This window comes from Leptopilina heterotoma, unplaced genomic scaffold, assembly GCF_015476425.1.
Source record: "Leptopilina heterotoma isolate Lh14 unplaced genomic scaffold, ASM1547642v1 Lhet_220, whole genome shotgun sequence".
NCBI lineage: Eukaryota > Metazoa > Arthropoda > Insecta > Hymenoptera > Figitidae > Leptopilina > Leptopilina heterotoma.
This window is the reverse complement of record NW_025110938.1, coordinates 451,259-477,992: the sequence shown is the minus strand read 5'-3', so window position 1 is coordinate 477,992 and position 26,734 is coordinate 451,259. Positions and strand designations below refer to the sequence as shown.

Sequence of the window (26,734 nt, the reverse complement as noted above, 5' to 3'; positions counted from 1 at the left end):
TTGTTAAATAAATAAATAAAAAAAAAGAAAGAAAGAAGTAAAAAAAGTGAATAAAAATAATGAATTGAAAAAATTGAATGAAAAAAATGAATTGGAAAAAGTGAATGAAAAAAAACGAATTGAATAAATTGAATAAAAAGAAGTAAGTTAACAAAAATTAAATAATTTTAGTTTTAATCCATATATTTTGTTAAATAAATAAATAAAAAAATAAATAAAAGAAAAAAAAGAATGTAAAAAAGAATTGAAAAAATTGAATAAAAAATGTAATGAAGAAAATTGAATAAAAAAGTTCAAACAAGAAAAATTGAATGAAAAATTGAATTTAAACTTTTAAAAGAAAAAATTGAAAAGAAAAATTGAAAATAATAAAAAAAAATGAAATGATATTGAGATGAAAATTACCAGACGTCTAGTAACTTTTAGAAATAATATGTTCGCAAGAATGAATAGAGAAAAGTGTTCTAGCGCTGCAGTATCGTCCGCGAGTCTATAGCTGCAAACAAATCCTTTCTCAAACTGCAACATATCGAAATGCATTTCCCCGAGTGTTTTCTCAACTATCATTAATTTACAACACCATCTTAAATTTCCCCTCTCCCCTCAAATAAAAAAATCAAAGAAGAATAATAAAATGAAAAAATATTCCAAATGTGAAAAAGAAAATGGAAAATTCGTCTAATTTAACGCAATCCGTTTCTCTCTCGTAATTGAATGCATACACGGACAATAATTGATCGGCGAACGCTGAATGTAATACACAACTTCTGAGTGTGCGCATTTCATACAATAAGTACACACCGTGCAATGGCGAGTTACGGACATAGTGAATCTACTGCTCGTCAATCCGAGTGAGTAATTTTTTGCAAAAAAAAGAAGAAGAAATAATATTTGCTCATTAAAATTATTTAAACATTTGAAATAGAAAAAGTTGATCAAGAAATATTTTTTTATTTTTCCTGCCCTTAATACCTCAAAATATAAAAATTGCAAATTTATTTTTTTTCAATGTATCAATTGTATGGTACGTAATATTGTTTATTGTTTCAACTTCATTAGAAGCTTTTAGTGAAGACAGTGGAAAAATATTCAAAAATATACTTTTTTAAAAGAATAATTATATTTTATAGTTAAAAAAAATTATAATAATTTCAGTGAAGCGATTGATGACGACAATGATGAAAAAGACGATACAAAAAGGTATTTGAAAGTTAATTTTATCAATTTTTTCTAAAACCAAAAGAAGAGATCAATAGTTTTTAGTTTTACGGAATTTTCGAATAATAAATATTTAAAATCTTTTAATTCAAATAAGTTAAATTAAAATAATATCCTTCATTATAATAAAGCTAATTAATTTATTGTTAAATTATTATTATATTTGTTATAATAATTATTATTTTTATTATTTTTAATATTATACTTATTAATACTGTTTATTATTATTAAATTAAATAAATAAAATATAAGTTTACTATTCCTGTTTTAATTTAAAATAAATTTGAAAACAAAACAAATTGACAAATTGTTAAGTAAATAAATAAATGAAAAAATAGAGTTGAAAATAGTACAAAAAAATTAAATAAAAAGAATTCAGTTAACGCAAGTTAAATAAATTTTAGTTTTAGTCCTTATAGTTTGTTAAATAAATAAACAAAAAAATTTTTAAAAAAATTTTAAAAAAGAATTTAAAAAAGTGAATGAAAAAATGAATGGAAAAAATTGAAAAAAAATTATTAAGTTAACAAAAATTAAATAAATTTTAGTTTTAATTCCAGTTTCTTAAATAAATAAATCCACAAATAAATGAAAAAAAGAATTAAAAAAAGTGAATTAAAAAAATGAGTTGCAAGAATTGAATAGATATAAAAAATAAAGTGAAGAAAATTGAATAAAAAACTTCTAACGAATAAAATTGAATGGAAAAGTTTATACTTATTATTAATTTTAATAATTATTTTTACTTATTATTAATGGAAAAAAATGAAATGAAAAAAAAATAATGTTGAGATAAAAATTATTGTTTTACTTAAAAATAAATTTGAAAACAAAAAAAAAAATTGATTAAAGAATTGAAAAATTTTGCAGAAAATCTCGAAATTTGAGTGAAAAAAAGAGGAGGGACCAATTTAATATGTTGGTTAATGAACTTGGTAGTATGGTAAATACCCACACGAGAAAAATGGATAAATCAACAGTATTGAAGTCAACAATTTTATTCCTCAAAAATCACAATGGTCTGTTTAGATTAGTATTTTTAAAATTATTATTACTGTTAAATATTAATTTTTCCGAAATTTCGAAAGTAATTTTTAATTATTATTCTAGAAAAAGCGACTAAATCGAGAATTCACGAGATTCAAGAAGATTGGAAACCTTCTTTTCTATCTAACGAAGAATTCACTCATTTAATATTAGAGGTAAAAATTAAAAAAATTAAAATTAATTTTTTATTTTAAAAGTTTTAAATTTTTGTTTAATTTTTTTTTTTTTTTTTTTGTTAATTCTAAATATAAATAATTCTGCATAATTATGAAAATTTTTTTTAAAATTTGGATTATCATTTAGAATTTAATATTTAAAAGGAAAAATTGGTTAATTATGCATAAGAATTCTGCATAATTACCAAATTTTAAAAAAATTTTGATTTATTATTTAGAATTTAATATTTAAAAAGCAAAAAATTGGAATTTTATTTTTTTTTAGGCATTAGATGGATTTATAATTGTTTTTTCATCAAGTGGACGCATTTATTATACATCAGAAAGTGTCACGTCTCTGCTTGGTTATTTACCCAATGAATTGACAAATTCCACTATTTACGAAATTGCATATCAAGACGATCAATCGCATCTTTATAATTTGTTACTTAATCCCGAAAATTTGAGAGATCAACGAAGTACTAAAAAAGGTATAAAAAAAAGTTATTTTTTCACTTTTCTTTTACTTCAGAAAAATAAATAAATTTACTTTCAGAAAATAAAAAAAAAATAATAATAATTTGCTCTTTTCTGTTTGCAGATAATCAAATTTCTTTTACGTGCCATATAAAGAGGGGTGGTTTCGATTACGTTGGCGATTCTATATATGAACTTGTACAGTTCATTGGCTATTTTCGTTAGTATTTTCAGTATTTTTAGTATTTTTAGTATTTTTTAGTATTTTTAGTATTTTTAGTACTTTTGATATTTTTCAATTTTAATATTTAAAAAATAAAAAAAGTTGTTAGTATTTTTGATATTATATTTTATTTATATTATTTATATTATAATTATAATTACAATTTGTATTTTTAGGTTCTGACATGGATCCGGAAATTGACACCATAATACCAACAAATCGACTTAGTAGCAGTACAGGAAGTGATCCAAAAACAGAATCGTAATTTTTCTCTTATTTCTTGATGCGAAAGAAATTTTCTGCATATAATTATTTGTCTAATGAGAATAAATAAATATTTTTTTTCAGATTAGTTTTTGTCGGGACCGGAAGACTTCAAACTCCCCAATCAATTCGAGAAATGTCGGCTGTCGACAGCTCGAAATCGGAATTCACCTCAAGGCACAGTTTAGAGTGGAAATTTTTGTTTTTGGATCACAGAGCCCCTCCAATTATTGGCTACCTACCCTTCGAGGTTCTCGGCACTTCCGGTTATGACTACTATCATATTGATGATTTAGATAAGGTCGTCACTTGCCACGAGTCATGTAAATAAATTATTCTAATTAATTATTAAATTAAATAGGAAACAATTAAAGATTTAAATAAGAATTATTACAGATTGATACTTTCAAGAAAAGTGTGAATGTTAATCTTTAATTTTCTCCTTTGTAATGTTAATTTTTTTGGTAATCGATTGCAAAGGAAAGAATTAAAGATTTAAATATAAGATTTGTTACAGAAAACATTAAAAATTATTATTTAGGGGAAAAAAAATTTTATAGAGGAAAATAAAAAAATTGTTTTTGTAGTGATGCAGAAAGGAGAAGGAACTTCGTGTCACTATAGGTTTCTCACGAAAGGACAACAATGGATTTGGCTGCAAACCCGATTTTACATAACATACAATCAATGGAATTCAAAACCAGAATTTATCGTTTGCACGCATCGTGTTCTGAGTTACGTCGATGTGCTAAAGCATACCAGAAAAAATATCGACGATCAAGCGAAAGTGCAAAATCAAGATGATATTATGTCATCCAACAAACATGTAATACATTCTTATATTTTTCTCCATCTTCTTCTTTTTCTATTTCTTCTTCTTCTACTTTTTCTTTTTTTTCTTCTTTTATTCCTTCTTCTTCTACTTTCAAACATTAATTTATTATCAACACTACAAATAAATTAAAGGTAGAATGATAAATTCACTTCCTTTAACTACAAAAAGAAGTAAAAAAAAAGAAAAAAAAGAAGATACTTAATGAATACCTAATTTTGTGCAGTAATAGTACCAAAAAAATGAGAATGTAATTATAATTAGCTGTCAATAATTTTCAGTCCCCAAGTGCGTGTCAAATTCGATCATCAGCCTGGTCATCGAAACAAACCAAGAGTTCAAAATCATTTTCAAAACCATTTAAGCCAAGATATCAGGAACGAGAATCAGACACAACGTCCGTTTCTGGTGGTTCTCAATACTCTCAATCGAATACAAAGCATTCCTATGCGGCCACTCAAGGTTCAAAGTCGAAAATTGTCCCAGCAACGAGTACAGCCTCATCGTTAACAATTCCCACCACAATCATAATGGATCAGTCATTGGAGCCGAAAATCGAAGAGACGTGCATTAGTTTTTTGGAACCCACTCAATATACAGCTGTTCCACTACAATCCATAGTGGCCGAAAGTTGTGGTCAATCGTCCATTCCTTTAAATACATCATTACCATCAACCGAAGTAAGGAACCGAAATTTGAAACTTCAAAAAAAATAAATCGCTGCATTAAATTAAAATTAAAATAAAAATAGATTCCGAACTAAAAGAGGGACCTTTTTTCGTTCGGAATCTATTTTTATAAAGTAAGCATTATTGCCCGAGGGCAAAAATAATACTTTATTGACCTCTTATGGGCAATTGAACAAATAGATTTGAATAGCCGGAAAGTATAACCCAGAGGTAAAGTGACCATTATTGCCCTTGGGCAATAATGGGCACTTTTAACAAATAAATTTGAACAGCAAGAAAGTATAACCCAGAGATCAATAAAGAGAACATTATTGCCCTTGGGGGCAATAATGGTCACTTTATTGACCTCTGGGTTATAATGAACACATTCCAAACCTATTTTTACAGATTTTACAACAGGGAATAGTGATGACACCGGCGCAAAATCATATTCAAGATGAGTTGCAACGAAAGCATGAGGAACTCCAACAACTAATTGTCTATCAACAGGAGGAACTTAGGAAAGTTTCCGAAAAGTTGCTTATCGCCAAGTACGGCATCTTTTCACCAATTATAAACGTAAGGTTTTTTCTGTTCATCAAACCAAACATAACAAAAAAATGTTCTTAATTTTTCTTTATCACACTAAAAAAAAAATTTATTTAATTCCAATAACCGATTAATTATGGTTAAAGTAGCAAAGAGTAGTTTTAAAATTGAAAAAAGTAGTAAAAAGTATCTGTCGAAAAATTAAATTTGAAAACTCGTTTTAGTCGATTCAGAAAAATTGGCAAAATTTGATTCTGTATTTCAGTGACATTTTCCATAAAAAAAATATCTACTTTCTTTCTAGTCCTTAATTTCAATTCTAAATTTTGTATGAAATTCAATTATTTTCCAAACTTTCGGTTAGAATTCTTCAAAACATCGATTATATTTAAAACTACTGTTTAAAAGTTAAAAAAATAAATTTTGAAAAATATAAAACTTGTATTAATTCAAATAAATACAACAAATAAATTCATTGAATAATAAATTAAATTCAAATAAATTGTAAATATAAATAAATATTTTTAATTTTTTACGAGAATTTAGCTGTATATTTGAAAAATTTTAATTAAAAATTTTCAAGACTAATTTTTTTCATAATTTCTAAACTAAATTATTTATGAATAATGTTTGTTTAATAAATATATAAACACTTGATTATTTTTCCATAGGAATTACAATTTTTAATAATTTTAATGTAAAAACTTTTTGCAATTTATCTATTCTTATAAAAATCCACGCTATGTTTTTAATGTTCGATTATAATATAAAATTTAAACTGAAATTTATTTTTAAATCAATTTTTATTAGAAAGTTCAACATTTAATTTTAAATCAATTCTTTTTAGAAAGTTTTACGAGAATTTTTATCGAAGAATGTTTTTATTTTTGAAAATAATTTAATTGTTTCGATTTTATTAAAATTTTAGAAAATAATTGAATTCTTTCGAAAATTTTATGAAAAATTTTTAAAACATAATTGAATCCTCTCGTGAAGTTCTATTAAAATTGTATTAAAAATAATTGAATTCCTGCAAAGAATTTTACTATTTTTAAAAATAATTGAAATCCTGTGAAGAATTTTATTATTTATATGAAAATAATTGAATTCTTGCAAAGGATTTTATTAAAATTTCTGTAAATAACTAAATCTTTTTGTGAAATTCTATTAAAATTGTATTAAAAATAATTGTATTCCTGTAAAGAATTTTACTATTATTTAAAAATAATTGAATTCTTCTGAAGAATATTATTTATGAAAATAATTGAATTCTTTCGAAAAATTAAAAAAAAATGATTGAATTCTTTCGTGAAGTTTTATTAAAATTGAATTGAAAATAATTGAATTCCTGCAATGAAATGTACTATTTTTAAAAATAATTGAAATCCTGTTAAGAATTTTATTATTTATGAAAATAATTGAATTATCGCAAAGGATTTTATTAAAATTTCTGTAAATAATTAAATCTTTTTGTGAAATTCTATTAAAATTGTATTAAAAATAATTGTATTCCTGTAAAGAATTTTACTATTATTTAAAAATAATTGAATTCTTCTGAAGAATATTATTTATGAAAATAATTGAATTCTTTCGAAAAATTAAAAAAAAATGATTGAATTCTTTCGTGAAGTTTTATTAAAATTGAATTGAAAATAATTGAATTCCTGCAATGAAATGTACTATTTTTAAAAATAATTGAAATCCTGTTAAGAATTTTATTATTTATGAAAATAATTGAATTATCGCAAAGGATTTTATTAAAATTTCTGTAAATAATTAAATCTTTTTGTGAAATTCTATTAAAATTGTATTAAAAATAATTGTATTCCTGTAAAGAATTTTACTATTATTTAAAAATAATTGAATTCTTCTGAAGAATATTATTTATGAAAATAATTGAATTCTTTCGAAAAATAAAAAAAAAATGATTGAATTCTTTCGTGAAGTTTTATTAAAATTGAATTGAAAATAATTGAATTCCTGCAATGAAATGTACTATTTTTAAAAATAATTGAAATCCTGTTAAAAATTTTATTATTTATGAAAATAATTGAATTATCGCAAAGGATTTTATAAAAAATTTCTGTAAATAATAAAATTTTTTGAATCATTCTATGAAAATTTAAAAGAATATTTCAATTATTTCATATAATTTAATAAAATTTGTTTTAAAAATAATTGTAATTCTTTGATGATTTTTATTATTTATGAAAATAATTGAATTCCTAAAAAGAATTTTATTACTTTTGAAAATAATTAAATCCCTGTAAAAAATTGTATTACTTATGAATATAATTGAATAATTGCAAAGAAATTTATGAAAAATTGGTAAATAATTAAATTTCTGTGAAATTCTTATAATTTATGAAAATAATCAAATGTTTGCGTAGAATCTTATTTAAATTTTGTATAAATAATTGAATTCTTTTTGAAAATTTTATTAAAACAGTAGATATTGGAAATAATTGAATTGAGGCATTTTTTTTTTAAATAATTGAAATTTTGCCAACCATTTTATTAAAATTTGTGAAAATAATAATTAATAATTAATAATAATTAATAATTTATTAATAATTAATAATTGTTTCGAAGAATTTTAATAAAATTTTTAAAAATAATTAAATTCTTTTAAAGAATCTATTTAAAATAGTATTAAAAATAATTTAAATCATGAGAAATCCCCGTTAAAAATTTTGCTATTTGTAAAAATAATTGAATTGTTATAAAAGATTTTATTAACATCTTTGGAAATAATTGAATTTTTGCGAACAATTTTATTAATTTTTATTTAAATAATTGAATTCTTTTGAGAAATTTTAATAAAATGATAGAATTTTAAAATATTTGAAATGCAGAGAATAATTTTATTATTTGTGAAAATAATTGAATTCTTGCAAAAAATTTTCCAAAATAATTGAAATGATTCAAAGAATTTTGTAAAAAAAAAATTGAATTGTTTCTGAGAAGAATTTCATGAAAATTTTTAAGAATAATTTTTTTATTTCAACTATTATCAGATTTAAAGTAGTGCAAATTTTCAAAAAAAAAAAAAAAGAAAAAAGTAGCTTTTAGTGTCAGAAATTTAAAAAAGTATCCAAATAGTAGCTAATCATAAAAAAGTAGTAAATAGAAGATTTTAGTAGACGAGTGCGAAGCCTGTAATGAGCATTTTATTACCCTTGGGCAATAATGGGCACTTTATTGATCTCTAGGCAATAAAAGGTCTTTTTTTGACCTCTATAATGGACATAAAAATGTTTATAATTAAAAAATAATTTTGTCACCAACAGGTAAACATTCCATACGATCCCAATGTGAACCAACCGCTGGCACGTGTAATAAACACCGAAACAATTGTTCCACGAGAATTGTATAATCAATCAACTAGAAATCCAGTATCCAGAGATTCAACAACAACTGATCCAAATAATATGGGAGAATTGTTGTCTCAAGCTCAAGGAAATCCACAACTTCATCAAATGCAAGCCGCTCATCAACAAATTCCCCAACAATTGGCTTCTCATTCACAAATTTCTGATAATCAAGATCTAATGTCCTATCAATTCTGTCAATCGAATGAATTAATATACACTGACATGAGTTCGAGTGTCAATCAACAGCAAAGATCTTCATGATATTGATGGACTTTTCAGTTTTTTCTAACTCACGGTTCATTCATTCATTTCCAAAGTATAATCAGTGTTAAAAAAGATAACGCAGATAAAAAGTATTAAATAGTATAAAAAAATTAATATATATTAAAACAGTTTCTAAGTGATTTTTTTCTGGAAAAAAAAGTTTAAAGCACACCCAGAAAAATGATGTATATTTGACTCAGAACCACCAATGTTGAAAAAAATTTATTCTCGTTTACTTTTCTATAAATAAACATTTACTTGAATCAAATCATTTTTATTTGAGTCAATTAAATTTATTTGATTAATAATTTTATATTTTAAGACCAGTAATTTTAGTAATTGAAGCAAATACTAAAATTATTGGTTCGAATAAAATTTATTTGACTTAAATAAAATTTATTTGATTCAAGTAAATATTTATTTTATTCGCAATTTAAGTAAAATTTTTCTCTGGGTGCATTATTACATTCCAAAGAAACGAGTGTAAAAATTTCAAAGTTTATAAAAACACTTTCATTTCCATAAATCTAGTGGTGTTTAGTGTGACATGTTGGAAATAATTCCACTTAATATTTTCTACAAAGGAAATACATAAATATAAAATTTTTTTATGTATAGATATTTAATATTTTTCAAAAAAAAAAAAAAAAAAAGAAAGAGGGAAAGTTTCAAAAAATATGTAGGCTGTGAATGCATGTATGTTGACCTGAAAATCTCCGAAAAAAAATATTTAGACCAGAGGTTTATCATTTTTTACCAGATATATAAAAAATATTTTTTTCTATCAACTTTATCGAGTATCGACAGTAATTTATTTAATACACGAGACAAATAATATCAACTAATTTACATTTTTTCCTCGACAATAATATTATTAGTGTTTTTAAATTCAATTTTTAAATAAAATTTATATAAAAATTTTAAGTAAATATAGTTCTGAATAAAAATTTAATTTAATAAATAAATTTAAAGAATGTTAACTTCCGGTCTCGCTAAATGTTCAAACTAAAGTGTTTAGACGTCGATAATAATTACTTCGACATACGAAAAATGTATATTAAATATTTTATGATTCAATTTTTTTTATTATTTTAATAATTCACTGAATCTTCCATTTTTTATTAAAAAAAAAATTCAATAGTTTAATTTAGATGAACAACTGTATCATATATAATTGTAAAAAAAATTTAAGAATACTTTTATAAATAAATTGAATTAGAATATATTTACAAATGATAAATGTACAAAAAAGTCCAAATTTTTAAGTATACTGTCTACGTCTTTCAAGAAAAAATTTTTTTTAACTAATTAAAAATACACAATTGCAAATTATCAATTCAAAAACATCAATTTTTGTATAAAAAAAAGAATTTTTGCTAAAAAATTTATAGAAAAAAAACTATAATAAAAAAAGGTGATAAATAAAAATTAGAAAAAAGTTTTGAAAAAACTTAATCGGAAACAGGGTATATTTTATTATATAAAATAAAATAGTAGATTTTTTTTATGAAATACTTTTTGTAAAATATTTTCAATATTTTTAAAAGAAAATGATAATAATTATATTTGTGTAGAATTTAGTTAATTATAATTTAGTCAACAATTGAAAATTTAGTAAATTTTTTTTGTACTTCGAGTGCCAAATCTTAAATTATGTAAATTATATAATATATGGAATAAGAAAATGTAAAATAAAATCAAATGAAAAATAATTGTCTGTTTTGATTTTTTAGAAAAATAAATAAATAATTATTAATTGCAATAAATTAGAAAATATTTTTCACAATTATTGGCATAAATTATTCATTAAAATATCAAGATGACATTAATTATATTAGTATATGAACAGAATACAAGAATGTTATTCATTTTTTTTTCTTATTTATCTCTTTTTATCGGAAACGAGAGAAAAATATTTGTCACTTCGGGAAACTTTATTTTTTTATTTATTTATTTATTTAACTTCTGGAAAATTGTTCTTTAATGGGAAACAATTATTCTTTTTCGTTTATGCTTCATATTTATAAATTTTTTATTATTTTGAAAATAATTTCTGTGATTTGTTTAAGAACTCACTGTATTAAATAAATAATAATTAAATAACTAATTAAATTATTAAATAAGTAAGTAAATAAATAAATAAGTAAACAAGTAAGTAAATAAATAAACAAAAAAATAAAGATGGAAATAAATAAGTAAATAGATAAATAAGGAAATAAATAAGTAAGTAAATAAATAAACAAGTAAACAAATAAATAAATAAGGAAGTAACTTAAATATGTAATTTAATGTTTTAAATGTTTAATTTAAAATTTAAAAACATATCACACTTCTGTATTTATTTAAACATTATTTTATTGAAAATAATATTAAGTAACAAATTCTATAATTAACAGACTTAAACTACAATAACAATATTTATTTTCTAATTTGAGTTCATTTTTCGAAAGTTCTAAGGAAAAATGTGAATTAGAGCATTAGGAATAAATTCGTTGAATCGTATCAATTCTTCAATTTTCGGAGCGCATCCAACAAAATTTGCACTTCCTGATCAACATTGTGAACCAAATCCTCCACTTGATGTTTGCTATCAATTATGCTAATGCTCTGAGTATAAGGATCATATCGAACACCAAACTTTCGCGGAATTGTTTGCGAGAATTTTCTGAAATTTCAAAATCAGGTAGAATATTTTTATAACTCTTATAATTTTTAGAATAATAATAATAATAATAATAATAAAAACAGGTAATTAATTATTAAAAATTTTCGAATCATTTGCAGGCTTTTATTTTTATTTTTTTAATATTTTTATTGTCAATAATAATAATTATTATTTTTTTTCTTTATTATTAATAAATTAAAATTAAAAATTTTCAAGTTGTTTGTTGGCTTTTATTTTTATTTTTCAAATATTTTTATTGTCAATAATAATAATTATTATTTTCGTTTATTGACATTTCAAAAGTTTTGTTATTTAATTTTTTGTCTTTTTTTATTATATTCTATATTTATTTTTTATTTTATTATTTTTATAATATTATTAACTGCAGCAGTACTTATGTTAGATAAGTGGATGAAAATAAATCTAACATCTATTTCGAAAGTTAATTATACTATATAATCGAGTAAATGTGCCAACAAAAGAAAAGTGAATTATGAAGATATATTGTGAAATGTTATTTTCAAACCAAGTGAATAACACCATTTGAAACATTGTATCGATAACAAAAATTCAATGGTGCGGATGTTAAAAACAAATTGAATTTATTGCTATAGTTTCCTAGATAAGAAACAATTTTTTTAGCGAATTTTTTTTTTCTAAATTGAAGATAGAATTTAATGTATAAGACTTACATCATTTTTTCCTTCGCGTCCTCAAAGTCTTCGGCTACAAAATAAATTGGTTGATATTCAGTGATTGGATACGATTGAACTGCCGTCTTCACTGGTTCAAAAGGTCTCAATTCAGGTTTTCCACTTAATGAATATTCCAATTCGCCAAAAGACGATAATAAACCGGCACCATAGGCCTTTAATTCACCATTTTGCCGGCAGAGGCCAAATTCAACGGTGAACCAAAAACACTTGAAAAGAAAAAATATTTTTTTTTTTATTTTGAAACAGAAAAATTAATAATTATACTTATATTTTTTTAATTAACACCGCTATTGTTACTGAATATAAATTTTACTAATTTATAAAATATTAAAAAAAAAATTCCCTTCTTTTATTTATTTATTTTCTTTTTAATTTTTACTTTTCTTTAAATTTTTAAATTTTTCTTTGAATTTTTAAATTTTCTTTGAATTTTTAATTTAATTTGAATTTTCAATTTTTTCTTAAATTCTGGATTTAATTTGAAGCTATAGTTTTCGAATTACTTACAGTTGCCAATTTCTCAATATATTCATCGGGAGCGCCGAGAGAAGCCAATCCTATAACTTGGGCGAATTGGGCAAAAGCCGGATCGGCAAATAGTGGCACGTGACCCAGAACTTCATGACAAATATCTGGTTCCGGTGTGTAGAATGGTTTACTACCGTGCCTTATATATTGTGTGCTGTGGAACACCCTAAATGCTAATCCCGCCAAGAAATCACGAGAAGCCAACAAACCGGCAACTGGTCTCAACGTAAATCCCGTGCAATCTGAATTTTAAATATTTTTTATTATTTATTTTTTTCCCCTTTTTATCTCAAAATAAAAAATAAAAATAGAACTTATTATAACATAAAAAAAAAAGTTAAAATAAAAGTTATACATCATAGAAAAAAAATTCTAAAAAAATTTGCTTCTTAATAAAAAAGAAAAAGAAATATATAAATAATAAAGAAGAATAAATAGAAAAAAATAAAGAAATAGAAAATTCAGGCCTCGGATCGACTTTAAGGCGCAAAAAAGTCGCTTTAGTCGATTAAAAATACAAAAAAAGTCGAAAAAATCGTCTTATTTAATTCACTGTTGTCACAAAAATTTTATTTCTTATTTCTCTAACTTTTCATTTCTAAATTCAATTATTAAAACCTTGAATAATTTTGTTAACAAAATATTTAACTATAGTCTTTCCAAAATTCAATTATTTCTACAATTTTTAACTAAACATCTCTAAATCAATTATTTAAAAACAAAAATTCATTCAAAAAATTCTATTTTTTATAATAATTGTTTATTTTAAAAAGTTATTAAGCTATAATATTTTTTTCAAAAAATTCTAATGAAGAAATTCTTAAAATTAGTTTTTTAAAAATGTATTTGAAATTTTAAATAAATTTTTGAAACATAATAGAATTTTAATTAAATGTACAATTGGAAAATTTCCAAATAATTGAAATTTGATAAAATCTAATAATAATAATAATTGAAAATTGATAAAATCTAATGATAATAATAATTGAAATTTGATAAAATCTATTAATAATAATTGAAATTTGATAAATACTATTAAAAATAAAAGAATTTTTGAAAAATAAAAATAAAATAAAATTTTTAAAGAATTCAAAAGTTCATTTTCAAAAATTGTAATAAAATACGTAAAAAAAATAAACTTTTGTCAATTAAATTTTACAAAAATTCAATTATTCTAAAATTTTTTAATTATAGGATATTTTTGTAAAATTTTATTATCGTAAAAAATTATTCAAAAATATAATTTTGAAAAATTTGTCTATAGTTATTTTTCACATTATAAAAATCGAAATTAGTTGCATTTTTTACTAAAAATGTGGTATTTTGTTGCAATATTTAGAAGAAAGTCGAAAAGTTCCAATTTTTGAAAATAAGTCGAAAAAAGTCGCAGTTTTTGAAAATAGTCGAAAAAGTCATAAAATCCGAGGCTTGAAAATTAGAAATAGACAAAAACAGAGAAAATTATTACTAATTTTCATGGAATTGGAATATAATTTTGGCTGAAATAATACCTTTTAAGAAGTTGGAAATATCCTCCAATTGTGGGATATTATCTTCCTTGTAGCCACAATTTTCGATAAGGAGAGGGAAAACATGATTGTGCTCTCGACAGGCATACTTAGGGTAAAGCTCCGTCAATTTCCTGAACACAGTGCCCCATGTTGCAATTTCCTCAGGAGTATATTCAACCGTCGGAATTGGTTGACCCCTATAAATCAACAACATTCACTTTTAAAGCAAAATTTAGAAAATAAAAAACTCGTAAACAAAAATGCATTTTTTTTTCGTTTTTGGAAAATTAATTAAAATAATAAAACATTGAAGTCGTAATTTCATTGATAGAGCAATAAAAAAATTTCCCATAAAAAAATTCTCTTGACGAAATATCTAGAATTCGACATAGAAATCTTAATTAAAAAGATATTATCATAAGTCAATTATTCCTTAGATTAATACTGATATATAAAAATTTATTTTTAAGGAGAAAAAGTATAGTTTAGTCAGACAAAATAATTTTTTCTTCGAACATTTTATATTCGGGAACACTATTTCAGTAGAAAAAATAGTTTTCTCTCTTAACTTTACTTATATAAGTAGATAAGTTCAATTTTCTAAAAATAAAATGTTTAAGTAGAAAAAGTATAACTAAGTCAGACAAAAAAATTTCTCGGTTGGAAAAGTATGTTCTCTACACGGAGAGAAAAATCAAGCGTTTGTAGTAAGAAATGGTCTATACTTAAAAAGCACGGCGCTGTTTATACTCGATTTGTAGAAATCTATGCTAAAAGAGTATAGGTCTCTACTAAAAGAGTATAGGTCCCTACTCCCAATGGGAAGTAAACGATTGGTTCAATAATGGGCCATGCTTGGCGAACTCCGTTCCATTATTGGAACATTAATGGCAACCATCATTGGACCACCAATGGTTTAAACTTGGGATGATCACGCTACTGCCAATGATCGGTAGCCAAGCATCGGGCCATTATTAGTTGCCAAGGAATTGCCAAGGATACAAAATCGATTTTCAAAAGCTTGATTTTTTATTGGCAGCCAACAAAAAACCAAGGTTTTGAAAATTGATTTTTTTTAATTATTAATTAAAATTTATTTTTAAAAAATATATTTTTGAAAAATTTATTTTAAAAAAATATATTTTTCAAAAATATATATTTTTTTAAATTAATAGAATATATTAATTTAATTTTTCACCTCTGGTAAAACAAAGGTGAAAGACTGATAAAAATTCCCTCACCGTATCTCACAGTGGAGGGATAACTGTGAATGTCTTTGCGAGAGAGGAGCACGTACTTATATAGAGCCAGTGAAACAGGTCACAAGCGAGAAGAAATCACTAGCATGCACTCTGGCGGCGCTTGTCGGAAGTGGCGCAACGTTGGTTGCCAAGCGCTGTGTCGATAATGCCACGATATGCATGCGCTCCAGAAAACAGTTCCGACAAGCGCCGCCAGAGTGCATGCTAGTGATTTTTTCTCGCTTGTGACCTGTTTCACTGGCTCTATATAAGTACCTGCTCCTCTCTCGCAAAGACATTCACAGTTATCCCTCCACTGTAAAATATAAAGTGAGGGAATTTATCAGTCTTTCATCTTTGTTTTACCAGAGGTGACAAATTAAATTAATATGTTCTATTAATTTAAAAAAATATATATTTTTAAAAAATAAATTTTTGAAAAATATATTTTTTAAAAATAAATTTTAATTAATAATTTAAAAAAAATCAATTTTCAAAACCTTGGTTTTTTGTTGGCTGCGAATAAAAAATCAAGCTTTTGAAAATCGATTTTGTTTCCTTGGCAATTTCTTGGCAACTAATATTGGCCCGATGCTTGGCTATCGATCATTGGCAGTAGCGTGATCATCCCAAGTTTAAACCATTGGTGGTCCAATGATGGTTGCCAATTGTTTTGCCAAGAAAAAACCATTGGGTACCAAGCATGGCCCATTATTGAACCAATCGTTAATATTGGCAACTTCCCGTTGGGCTCTTTTAGCATAGATTTCTAAAAATCGAGTATAAACAGCGCCGTGCTTTTTAAGTATAGACCATGTCTTACTACAAACGCTTGATTTTTCTCTCCGTGTATGATTAAATTAACTGTTCAAGAGGGAAAAATAGTTTTTGTTTCCCCCTGTAACTTATAGATAAATTACTTCAATAAAAATGAAAAATTACAATAAATTTAAGTAGAAAAAGAATTGTTGGTTCAGACAGGATGGTTTTTAGTTAATAAAATCTATTTTTTCAAACATAACTTTCTCCTTTTTAATAAAAAAAAGTACTTTTATTAAGAAATTACATTTTTAATTTTAAGTATAAATGAGCTTAAGGTTGTGCAGTCAAAATTCACTTTTAAGTAGAAAAAGTATTGCTTGGTCAGACACGAATGTTTATTTAGTTGATAAAATCTACACTATCGAACGTAACTTTCTTATTTTCAGTAGAAAAAGTATTTTCATTACGAAAACGTAGTTTTTACTAAAAGAATTTTTCCTATATAGTAAAAATTTACTCCTTAAGTAGATAAAATACTGTTTGGTCAGACAAGAATTTTTTTAGTCACAAAAATCTACTTTCGAAAATAATATTTTAGTTTTCAGTGGATTAAAATTCACTTTCCAAGTAGAAAAAGAATTGTTTGTCCAGACAAGATTATTTCTAGTTAATAAAATCTATACTTTTGAAAGGAATTTTTTCGTTTTCAGTGGAAAATGTATTTTTTTTTAGAAAATTAAAGTTTTCATTGGGTTTTTCGTATCCAGTCAAAATTTACTCGTTAAGTAGAAAAAGTATTGCTTGGTCAGACAAAAATGTTTGTAATTAATAAAATCTACAATCTCAAAAATAATGTTCACGTCTTGAGTAGAAAATGTAGTAAATTTTGCGAAATTCTACTTGCAACTAAATAAATTACTTCTCTGGAGTTAAAATTTACTGTTCCAGTAGAAAAAGTTTTGTTTGGACAGACGAAAAAGTTCGAAGCAAAAAAAAATCTATTTTTTCCCAAATAATATTCTCTTTTTCTGTATAAAATTTAATTTAATTTCGAGGTTGCAGTTTTAGCGAATAAAATATTAAAATTTGACAAAAGGGGGTCAAAATTTATTTTTCTAGTAGAACAAGTACTTTTTGGTCAGACTGAAATATTGATTTTCAGTTAATAAAAATCACTTCTGAATATAATTTTTTGTTTTCCAGTAGAAACAGTATTTTTCTACGAAATCGCACTTTTAATTAAATGATTTTTTTTTATGCAGTAATATTTATTTTTCAAGTAGAAAATTTACTTTTTGGTCAGACGAGGATATTTTCACCTATAAATTTTATCATTTCAAAATAATATTTACTTTTTATGTAAAAAAATCATTTTTTTGAAATTACAAAGTAGATATAAATCACTTGAATAGAATCAAAATTTACTTTTCAAGTAGAGAAAGTATTGCTTAGTCAGACAATGTTTTTATTTAAAGAACTCTATACTCTCCAAAATATTTTTTTCTTTTTAAGTAGAAAAAGTAGTTTTATTGCAAAATTGTACTTCTATTTGTATTTATAGATAAATTATTCCCATGTAACTAAGATTTAGTATTCAAGTAGAAAAAGTACTGTCTAGTCAGACAAAATTTCTTTTTGACAAAGAAAAAAATGATAATCTCAAAAATAATATTCATGTTTTGAGTAGAAATTGTAGTTTTTCTTCGAAATTTAATTTATATTCCTATTTAATTTCTCCTGCTGAGTAAAAATTTGTTTTAAAGTGGAAAAAGTACTATTTGACTTCACTACCTCATTATTTTCTCGTCTAAGGAAAAATAAATATTTCAAATATATATAAATATTTTTATATAATTTTTTCTTAAATAAATAAAAATAATTTTTTTTTCTAAACATAAATTGTTAACTCACGTTCTGTAATGATAAGCAATATCAGCAAAATATTTTCTCCTTTTCCTATAAACAGGGTCCGTAAATCCTGGATGATCACTATCAAGTTCAGAGCCATAAGTTAAAATCTGATTAGCAAACTTATCGAGGTCTCTAAATCTCCTGGGAAACCAAGGCACTGTTCCCATATTATCTCTATGATTCCTGTCATAAAACATTCTCAATTAATATTATACTTGTTAAGAGAAATAATCCCTCTTAAAATATAAAACTGCCTCAAAATAAAAGTAAATTAGAAAAAATAATTTCTTTTTAATTGTAACTTGAAAAATTTTTTTATTTTTACGAATTTTTCAATAATTCAAGTACAATACGTTCACTATATAAATATTGTAAAATTTTCCTATTTCTTTATTTTTTTCCTTACCTGGAAATAATTGAAAAATAGTCACATTGGTTTTGAAGTTCCTCGATAACACCTCCAAAATCGCCGCCCGGAGCGCATTCGACCATAAATTCATAACCATCCGGCTGACGGAGTGAACTTCTCGATTCAATGTGAAGTAAATTCACGTCATATTTCTAAAAAAATTTTAGAAAATAAATTTTTATAATAATTATTAATTAAAAAAATTAACTTACTTTAATTAAATTGGTAATAAAAAAAGATTACGAAATTAAAATAATGATTAATTATTAAAACATAAATATGGAAAGATAAAAGAATATTTCATGATTAAATTTACATTCAGTTATTGTTTTTGAGAATAAAAAAAAAAAAAATATTTACAAGTGTAATTGATTAATGTGAATAAGAAACATTTTACTTCTGTAAACCAGTTATAAACTTATTTCAATTCATCATCTTTACGAGAGATTTCTCTTTACAATATAGATCAAAGTTATAAGAAGTCATATTACTGATTAAATTCTGAAGGGTTTCGATTGAACTGAACATTTTTTTTTTTTGCTCAATACTTACAGTGAAGAGTTGAAGATATCTTCCTAAAGCTCCCACCTCGTCTTCTTCTTTAGGCGAAAATATGAGGCACGTACTTTTTGCCGAGTCTCTTCCTTCTTTTATATAGTTTCCACCTTCCATTAACTTTGGCTGAAAATAAAGAATTATATTGTCGAATATTTATCGAAATCGAAATTATTCTTTTTCCAAAATAATAATAAAATAAAAAATTAAAAAAACATTTTCCATATTATTGACGACTTTACTAATATTTTCAATATTAATTCGAAAATTGACTTAAATTTTTAGTTATTATTATTATTACTAATTAATAATAATTAATAATTATTAATGATATTTTTATCTCTGAAATGGAAAAAGTTAAAAAAAAGAATTTTTCGTAGATAATGAGCGACAAGCGGCAATTGCGAGTAATTAATAATTATTAAATAAGTAATTATCGTATCGTATTCTTAATTTCTTACATCGCATATTTGCTCTTGAAACATATTATTTTGTCCCATTTTGGAAAGGTCAGTCTTCAAGGTTCTTAAATTTTTTTTCACAACACACTTAATGATAAATAATTATAAATAACTATTTTTTTTAAATTTGTAATTCATTGAAAGATAAGATTAAAAAAAATCAATTCCTCGACATTTTTTTCTCTTGTATTTTAAATAATTGTTCTACACTCATTACAAAAAAATAAACTTTTTCAAATTCATATAATTGTCATTTTAACAAAGACTGAGCTTTGACATTTGTTTTCCAATTTTATTCAAAACATTTATTAAAATTTTCTTTTTGGAAATTTTTTTTTATTTTAACTCTTTGTTAGGTTTCAAACATTTTAAAAAAATTTTATCATTTTTTATCACTTTAAATATATATGTAAATATATTTTTTTAATATTAAATTTATCACTTTAATTATATGTAAATATATTTTTTTTAATATTAAATATGAAATATTAAATAAAATATTAAATTAAAATAAACTTTTATTTTAAAAATAAATGTATTAAATAAACATTTAAACTGAGATTGTAAAGAAAATAACAAAATAGACACTTTAGTTTCAGAGATTGAAAAAAATGAAAGGCACTTGTGCGCGTCACTGAAAAATAGAGACAGATGTGTTCTACATGACGTTTTTAAAGAAACTAAAGAGTAAAAGTATAACTTGTCAATATTTATAAGAACTTTTTCAGGACACTTGTAACTTCTCCGATTTTTACATCATTCTACAATGAATTACGGGGATTCATCCTTTAAAATTGTTACTCGGAATTGAGTGGAAAAAAAATAACCTTCGACTCTAATTTTTTACACATTAAACTTTCCTTCCTTCAACTTCAAAAGCTGATGAAATATTTTCCTTTAGTTAAAACAGTTGATGCATTTGGATTTTTATTTTTGTGTGAAAAAAAACAATACATCATATATATATATATATATATATATTGATCTATATAATAATAGAAATAATATTAATAATAATAAAAAATAATAATACTTATAAGTAATGATGATGATGATGATAATAATAGTAATCAAAATAAAAAAAAATTTTTCGAAACTAATGACAATTTAATTAAAAATAAAACCATTAGGCCAGAGAAGATAAAAACAAAAACAATAATTCATATTGATTTCTCTGACCAAAAATAGAAAATTTTTAGAAATTGATACATAAGTATACCTACAAGTAAAAAAATATTTTCAATATTCAAAAATATTTTTTGTAAAAATATATATTTTTTATACCTCGAAGGTAATTAATTTCGATTAATAATAGAAATTTTTATTTTTACTAGATTTCAAAATTATTATCATAAAAAAGAAAGCAAGTCAGGAAGAGTTGTTTACATTCAAGTTCATTGACTCCTAATCTTTTCGAAACTATTTTCTTCTTTTTGTATTTTATATTTCTATATTATTATAATTAAATTAGATTTTTTAAATTAAATTAATAAAAAATTCTTTAACTTTAAAAATTATTTTCCAGTGGGCGAATCAGTAGGTAAAGTACTGTTTAGTCAGACTAGAGTTGGAAACATTTATTCTCAAAGAAAATATTTGTTCTGTAGTTTGAAAAAATAGTTTTGTTACTTACTTTCATAAAAAATTAATTTTTTAATGTTAAAGACTTAAAAAGTTAAAAAGTATTTTCACGTAGGTAAAGCTACTGTTTAGTCAAACTAGAGTAGGGAAAATTTATTCTCAAAAAAATGTTTATTGTCAAGTTTGAAAAAATTGTTGTCGATTAATTTCAAGAGAAATTAATTTGTTGAGTATAGAAAATTATTTCCAAGTAGGTAAAGTACAATTTAGTCAGACAGGCGTATTTTTAGCTTCAAAAAATTTATAATCTCAAAAATAAAAATAATGTCAACTTTTCAAGAAGCAGCTTTTTGTGAAATTTCACTTATATAAAGAAAGATAATTTTTTTTAACAAAGTCAAAAATTACTGTTTAAGTAGAAAAAGTATTGTTTGTTCAGACAAAAGTGTTTTTAGCAAAGAAAACCTATTTTCCAGAAAATAATTTTCTGTTTTTTATTGAAAAAGTAGTTTTATTGCAAAATTGCAATTTTAAATGAATAAATTCGTCAAAAATTGACATTTAAGTAGAAAGAGACATTAAAAGTCAGACAAAAGTATAATTATTAAAAAAAGTAGTGTTATAATGCTATTGTTAATTATATTATATTTCTTTTAAATTAAATTATATTCTTATTGTTTTAATTCAATTAATTAAATTTTATTTACACATTTAAATTTAGAATATATATTTAGTAAATTATATTATATTTTTACTTAATTAAATTTAGAAGTGCGTTATTTAATTAATTCAACCTTTGTAAACTAAAAGGTAGAAAATTGATAAAAAACATTCTATAAAATTATTAAAATAATTCTCATAAAGAATTCAAAAAATTGCAATAAATAAAATTTGTAAATTTAAAAAATAAGAAATTGATAACTTAAATAATAATTTACTTAATAAGATAAATAATGAAAAAAATGTAATTAAGATAACATAATTTTGAAGTTATGCAGTTTATGGTTTTATAGAATATACACATAGCAAGAATGAAAGGGTCTTTTCAGTATAAATTCAAGACACGTTGACTCTGACAGTATGCATATTGGAACGAGAACTACTCTGTATAACTATACACGAGAAACCATATTAGATATGCAAGTTTGCCCTATAGGAAATGTCGAAGAACGTTTTCAACCCTTGTAACCTGAACGCGTTGTATTTCTTAAGTCAAAGTTTTCCATCTCATCTAATGTTAAACTTTGTATATTAGAAAGTTCAGGTGCAAAAGATAAAAGGACAATTCCTATGCATATTATATTCATTACACACACTTTCAAGTCCCAAAGATTTTTCTGCAAAGGAAATTTTACAGAAAAATTTACACAAAATATTCAACTGATGCGCAAAATCTCAAAGGTCAAAGGTTTTTAAGTATTTACAGAGGGAGAGAGAGAGAGAGAGAGTTTGAAAAAAAAATTGGAAACTTAACAAATTTTCTTAATACTCTGCGTAAAAGTTTTGGAATAAGGCCAAATGTACATAAATCCAATTTTTTATTCACTTTTGGAAAAACCTGTTCATTTATTTTGCATTTAATATCAATATTATAGTTGAAGTTAATACAATTTTTTGCTGCTTTTGCTTAATTTTGACTTTGAAATTTTCAAATTAATTTTTTATTGACAAGAATTTTAATTATTTAGGTTTTTTATTTTTATTTAGCAATAAGCTGAATATTTTACTATTTTTAAGTAGAAAAAGTATGGTTAATCCAGACAGGAATATTTTTAGTAAGAAAAAATTTATTTTCAAGTATATATTTATTTTTTGTTACAGAAAAATTAGTTTGGTTATCAAATTTACATGTAGGTTAATAAATTAATGGTGTTATATATCAAAAAAAAATTTAAGTAGAAAAAGTACAGTTAGGTCAGACAAAATAATCTCTGAAACACAATTTTTATGTTCAGCGTCAATATTCACCATTTTTAGCAGAAAAAGTTACTAAATTGTACTTTTAAATAGATTTTACTTTTACTTTTCAGGACAATAATTTCAGAATTTGGTTTTTAGTAGAAAAAGTGAATTTAAGTCAGACAAAATAATTTCTAAAACACAATTTTCATGTTTAGCGTCAATATTCACATGTTTTAGCAGAAAATGTTACTAAATTGTACTTTTAAGTGGATTTTACTTTTACTTTTCAGAAACAAAATTTCAAAATAAACTATTTTAGTAGAAAAAGTGCAGCTAAGTCAGACGAAATAATTTCTAAAACACAATTTTTAAGGTCAGCGTCAATATTCTCCTTTTTTTAGCAAAAAAAGTAGTTCTATAACTAAATTTTACTTTTAAATATATTTTACTTTTACGTTTTAAGACCAATAATTTTGAAATATATTTTTTCGATAAAAGTAGAGAAAGTACAGTTAAACCAGACGAAAATATTTCTCAGTCGAAAAAATATTTTCTCAATGGAAATATTTGCTAATATTTGTTAAATTAAAAAAATTGTGTTGTCATTTTTTTTTTTTTTGACAATAGAATTCTTTAATCTTAAAAAACATTTTTAAGTAGCAAAAGTGAATTTAGTCAGACTAGACTTGAAAAAATTTATTCTCAATAAAAATATTTGTTGCTAAAGTTAAAAAATGGTTTTGTCATTTTTTATTTGTCAATGAAATTCTTTAATGTTAAAAATTATTTTTAAGTAGGTAAAGTATATTTTAGTCAGACTAGAGTCGAAAAATGTATTCTCAAAGAAAATATTTGCTGGTAAAGTTAAAAAATCGTTTTGTCATTTACTTTCAAGAAAAATTAATTCTTAAAATTTTATTCTCAAGTAGGTAAATTATAGTTTAGTCAGACAAAGGTTAAAAAAAAAATTCTTAAAGAAAATATTTGTTTTTGAGTTAGAAAAAATAGTTTTTTTACTTACTTTCAAGGGAAATTAATTCTTTAATGTTAACAAATATTTTCTAGTAGGTAAAGTACTGTTTAGTCAGACTAGAGTTAAAAACGTTTATTTTCAAAGAAAATATTTGTTGTTAAATTTCAAAAAAAAATTGTTTTGAGACTTGCTTTTAAGAAAAATTGATAGTTAAATTAATAATAATTAATATTAAATAAAAATTAATAGTTAAATTAATACTTAATCTTAAAAATTATTTGAAAGTAGGTAAAGTACAGTTTAGTCAGACTAATGTCTATAAAATATATTTTAAAAAAATTTGCTGCTAAAGTAAAAAAATTGTTGTCATTTACTTTCAAGAAAAATTAATTCCTTTAGTGTTTAAAATTATTTCCAAGTAGGTAAAGTCGACTTTAGTCAGACTGACGTATTTTTAGCTCCAACAAATTTATTGATTTAAAAAATAAAAATAATGCCAATTTTTCAAGTAAAAAAAGCATTTTTTTGCGAAATTGACTTTTCTAAAAAGATAAAATTTCCAAATAGAGTAAAAAATTTTTCTTTAAGTAGAAAAATTATTGTCTGTTCAGACAAGAGTGTTATTAGCAAAGTAAAACTATTCCCCAAAAAATAATTTTTCCTTTTTTATTAAAAAAGTAGTTTTATTTTAAAATTACAATTTTAAATAATTCGTGAAAAATTATCTTTTTAAGTGAAAAGAGAAATAAAAAGTCACAAAATTTTATTCAGACTAAAAAAATTTTTTTTATAAAAATTTATTTAAAGTAAAACATTAAAACTATTAATTCTACCATTGAACTTAACTTTTAATGTAATAGAAAGTAATTATTCTAATAAAACAAACTATAAAAATATACAAATTTTATGCGTAAAAGTATATAAATTTTGGTATTCTAAAAATAAATTCCACTTTTCAATTTCTATCTCTTTGAAAAATAAATAATGAAAATGTTTTTCTTGACACAGAATCACATTTGTAATTAAATGAGACAGTATATAGAAAAAGCTTTGCGTAATTCATCAATTTCCTCATTTAGTGTGTGAAACGTGTTCGAAGGCTGAAATTAAAAACTGTTATAGAATTCACAGACTCTTGTGTACCTTCACTAATCGTATTACGAAAGCATTAATCTCATACACTTAAAATTCCTTCAATAAAAAAAAAAAAATTACTCTCAACACAGAATATAAACTGTCACGTACAACATTTTATTCATTCCTTTTTTTTCAAAATTTTTTTATCCATTTTAAACTCGAATTACAAGGACACTCGTGACATTTAAAAATATTACAATAACATTTATTCATTTTTTTCTCATCAGTTTTTTTTTGCACTTGAAAATTTTTTTTGCTCTACTCACTATATCCGGAATTTAAAAAATTTGCTCTATTTTTTTTAGTTAATTGTAAAATTATTGTATAATAAAAAATTTTAATTATAATAATTATTAAAGTGAAAATTATAATAATTTTGGTGAATAAATAGAAAATTAAATTTGGACTCACCTTGTCAGGTGGGGATCCATCTGAGGAATAGTCGTCTCTATTTGCTGGTTTGGGAATATTTTGAGGATACATTATTTTATTGTAAAATTAAAAATTAAAAATTGTTACAAATTTTTTTTAATTGTTTAAAATTTTTTTTAATTTTTTTAAATTTAAAAAAATAGTTTTTAATTTTAAAAAAATGTTAAATGGATGTTATAGTGTCGCCTCAAATGCTCTCAATAAACTGATGGATTTTCCCATCCAACTTGAGGATAAACAACAGTGAATGAGTGAAAAAAATTATGATTTATTAACTAAGGAAAAAAAAAAGAACGTATCTCTGGTGGCAAAAAGAATAATTATTGCAATAGCAAGGGTCAAAGTGTTATCGAGTGATTTACGATTATTCTGCTTTAAAGCCTTTCGTCATTATTATTAATAATATTCGAAATATTTTGTTTACAAATATTTCACTTGATATTTACTTTGTTTTTCCTGATAGAATAATATCGTCAATTTTTTGACGATTCATTAATGCACAATATATTCTGTTTTCAAATACGGGAGATAAATGAAAATTCCTTTCAAATTTATTATTTAAAATAATTATTTTTATATTTTAAATTCTAAATTTAAAAAATTTTAAATTTTTATATTTTAAATTCTAAATTTTTAAAACTTTCAATTTTTATATATTTGAAGTTAATGACCGTTTAAATTTTTATATCTTAAATTCAAAATTTTTAATTATCAAATTTTTAATTTTTAATTTTTACTCTCTATATTTTAATTATAGTAAAAATGTTTAATAATTTTTTTTTGCTTTTAAATTAGTAAAGTTTAGTAAAAAATACTAAGTTCTACTAATTTATAAGTAAAATTTACTAATTCGAAAGCAAAAAGTCTCTTATTTAAATT

The 26,734-nt window shown here is 23.0% G+C and overlaps 2 protein-coding genes across 3 annotated transcripts; one reads left to right on the top strand and one right to left on the bottom strand.

Moving 5' to 3' along the window:
• The first annotated feature begins 460 nt into the window (after nucleotides 1-460).
• LOC122502101 (circadian locomoter output cycles protein kaput) lies at nucleotides 461-9,389 on the top strand. Its single transcript, XM_043612003.1, has 12 exons — nucleotides 461-851; nucleotides 1,156-1,200; nucleotides 2,089-2,237; nucleotides 2,329-2,420; nucleotides 2,707-2,911; nucleotides 3,022-3,117; nucleotides 3,297-3,381; nucleotides 3,469-3,707; nucleotides 3,972-4,210; nucleotides 4,498-4,896; nucleotides 5,293-5,463; nucleotides 8,724-9,389. The coding sequence occupies exons 1-12, from the start codon at nucleotides 808-810 to the stop codon at nucleotides 9,066-9,068; spliced, it is 2,109 nt and encodes a 702-aa protein (XP_043467938.1). The 5' UTR covers nucleotides 461-807; the 3' UTR covers nucleotides 9,069-9,389.
• A 2,019-nt stretch (nucleotides 9,390-11,408) lies between these two features.
• On the bottom strand, nucleotides 11,409-26,067 carry LOC122502118 (protein henna). Of its 2 annotated transcripts, none has more exons than XM_043612020.1 (8): nucleotides 25,835-26,067; nucleotides 19,367-19,495; nucleotides 18,812-18,966; nucleotides 18,406-18,588; nucleotides 14,492-14,688; nucleotides 12,960-13,222; nucleotides 12,429-12,658; nucleotides 11,409-11,736 (listed from the first exon to the last, which is right to left on the bottom strand). In XM_043612020.1, the coding sequence occupies exons 1-8, from the start codon at nucleotides 25,904-25,906 to the stop codon at nucleotides 11,574-11,576; spliced, it is 1,392 nt and encodes a 463-aa protein (XP_043467955.1). In that variant the 5' UTR covers nucleotides 25,907-26,067; the 3' UTR covers nucleotides 11,409-11,573. The 2 variants fall into 2 exon arrangements, with proteins under 2 accessions (XP_043467955.1, XP_043467956.1); XM_043612021.1 differs by lacking the exon at nucleotides 25,835-26,067 and adding an exon at nucleotides 19,831-19,985.
• Between the last annotated feature and the right edge of the window lie 667 nt (nucleotides 26,068-26,734).

Coding starts and splice junctions, on each gene's coding strand:
- LOC122502101 (XM_043612003.1), top strand. CDS start 808: ATGGCGAGTTACGGACATAGTGAATCTACTGCTCGTCAATCCGA. Junction 2,421..2,706: donor TCACTCATTTAATATTAGAG/GTAAAAATTAAA, acceptor ATTTTTTTTTAG/GCATTAGATGGATTTATAAT. Junction 5,464..8,723: donor TCTTTTCACCAATTATAAAC/GTAAGGTTTTTT, acceptor TGTCACCAACAG/GTAAACATTCCATACGATCC.
- LOC122502118 (XM_043612020.1), bottom strand. CDS start 25,906: ATGTATCCTCAAAATATTCCCAAACCAGCAAATAGAGACGACTATTCC. Junction 18,589..18,811: donor TATTTTTCAATTATTTCCAG/GTAAGGAAAAAA, acceptor GTTTTATGACAG/GAATCATAGAGATAATATGG. Junction 11,737..12,428: donor GACGCGAAGGAAAAAATGAT/GTAAGTCTTATA, acceptor TTGAAATTTCAG/AAAATTCTCGCAAACAATTC.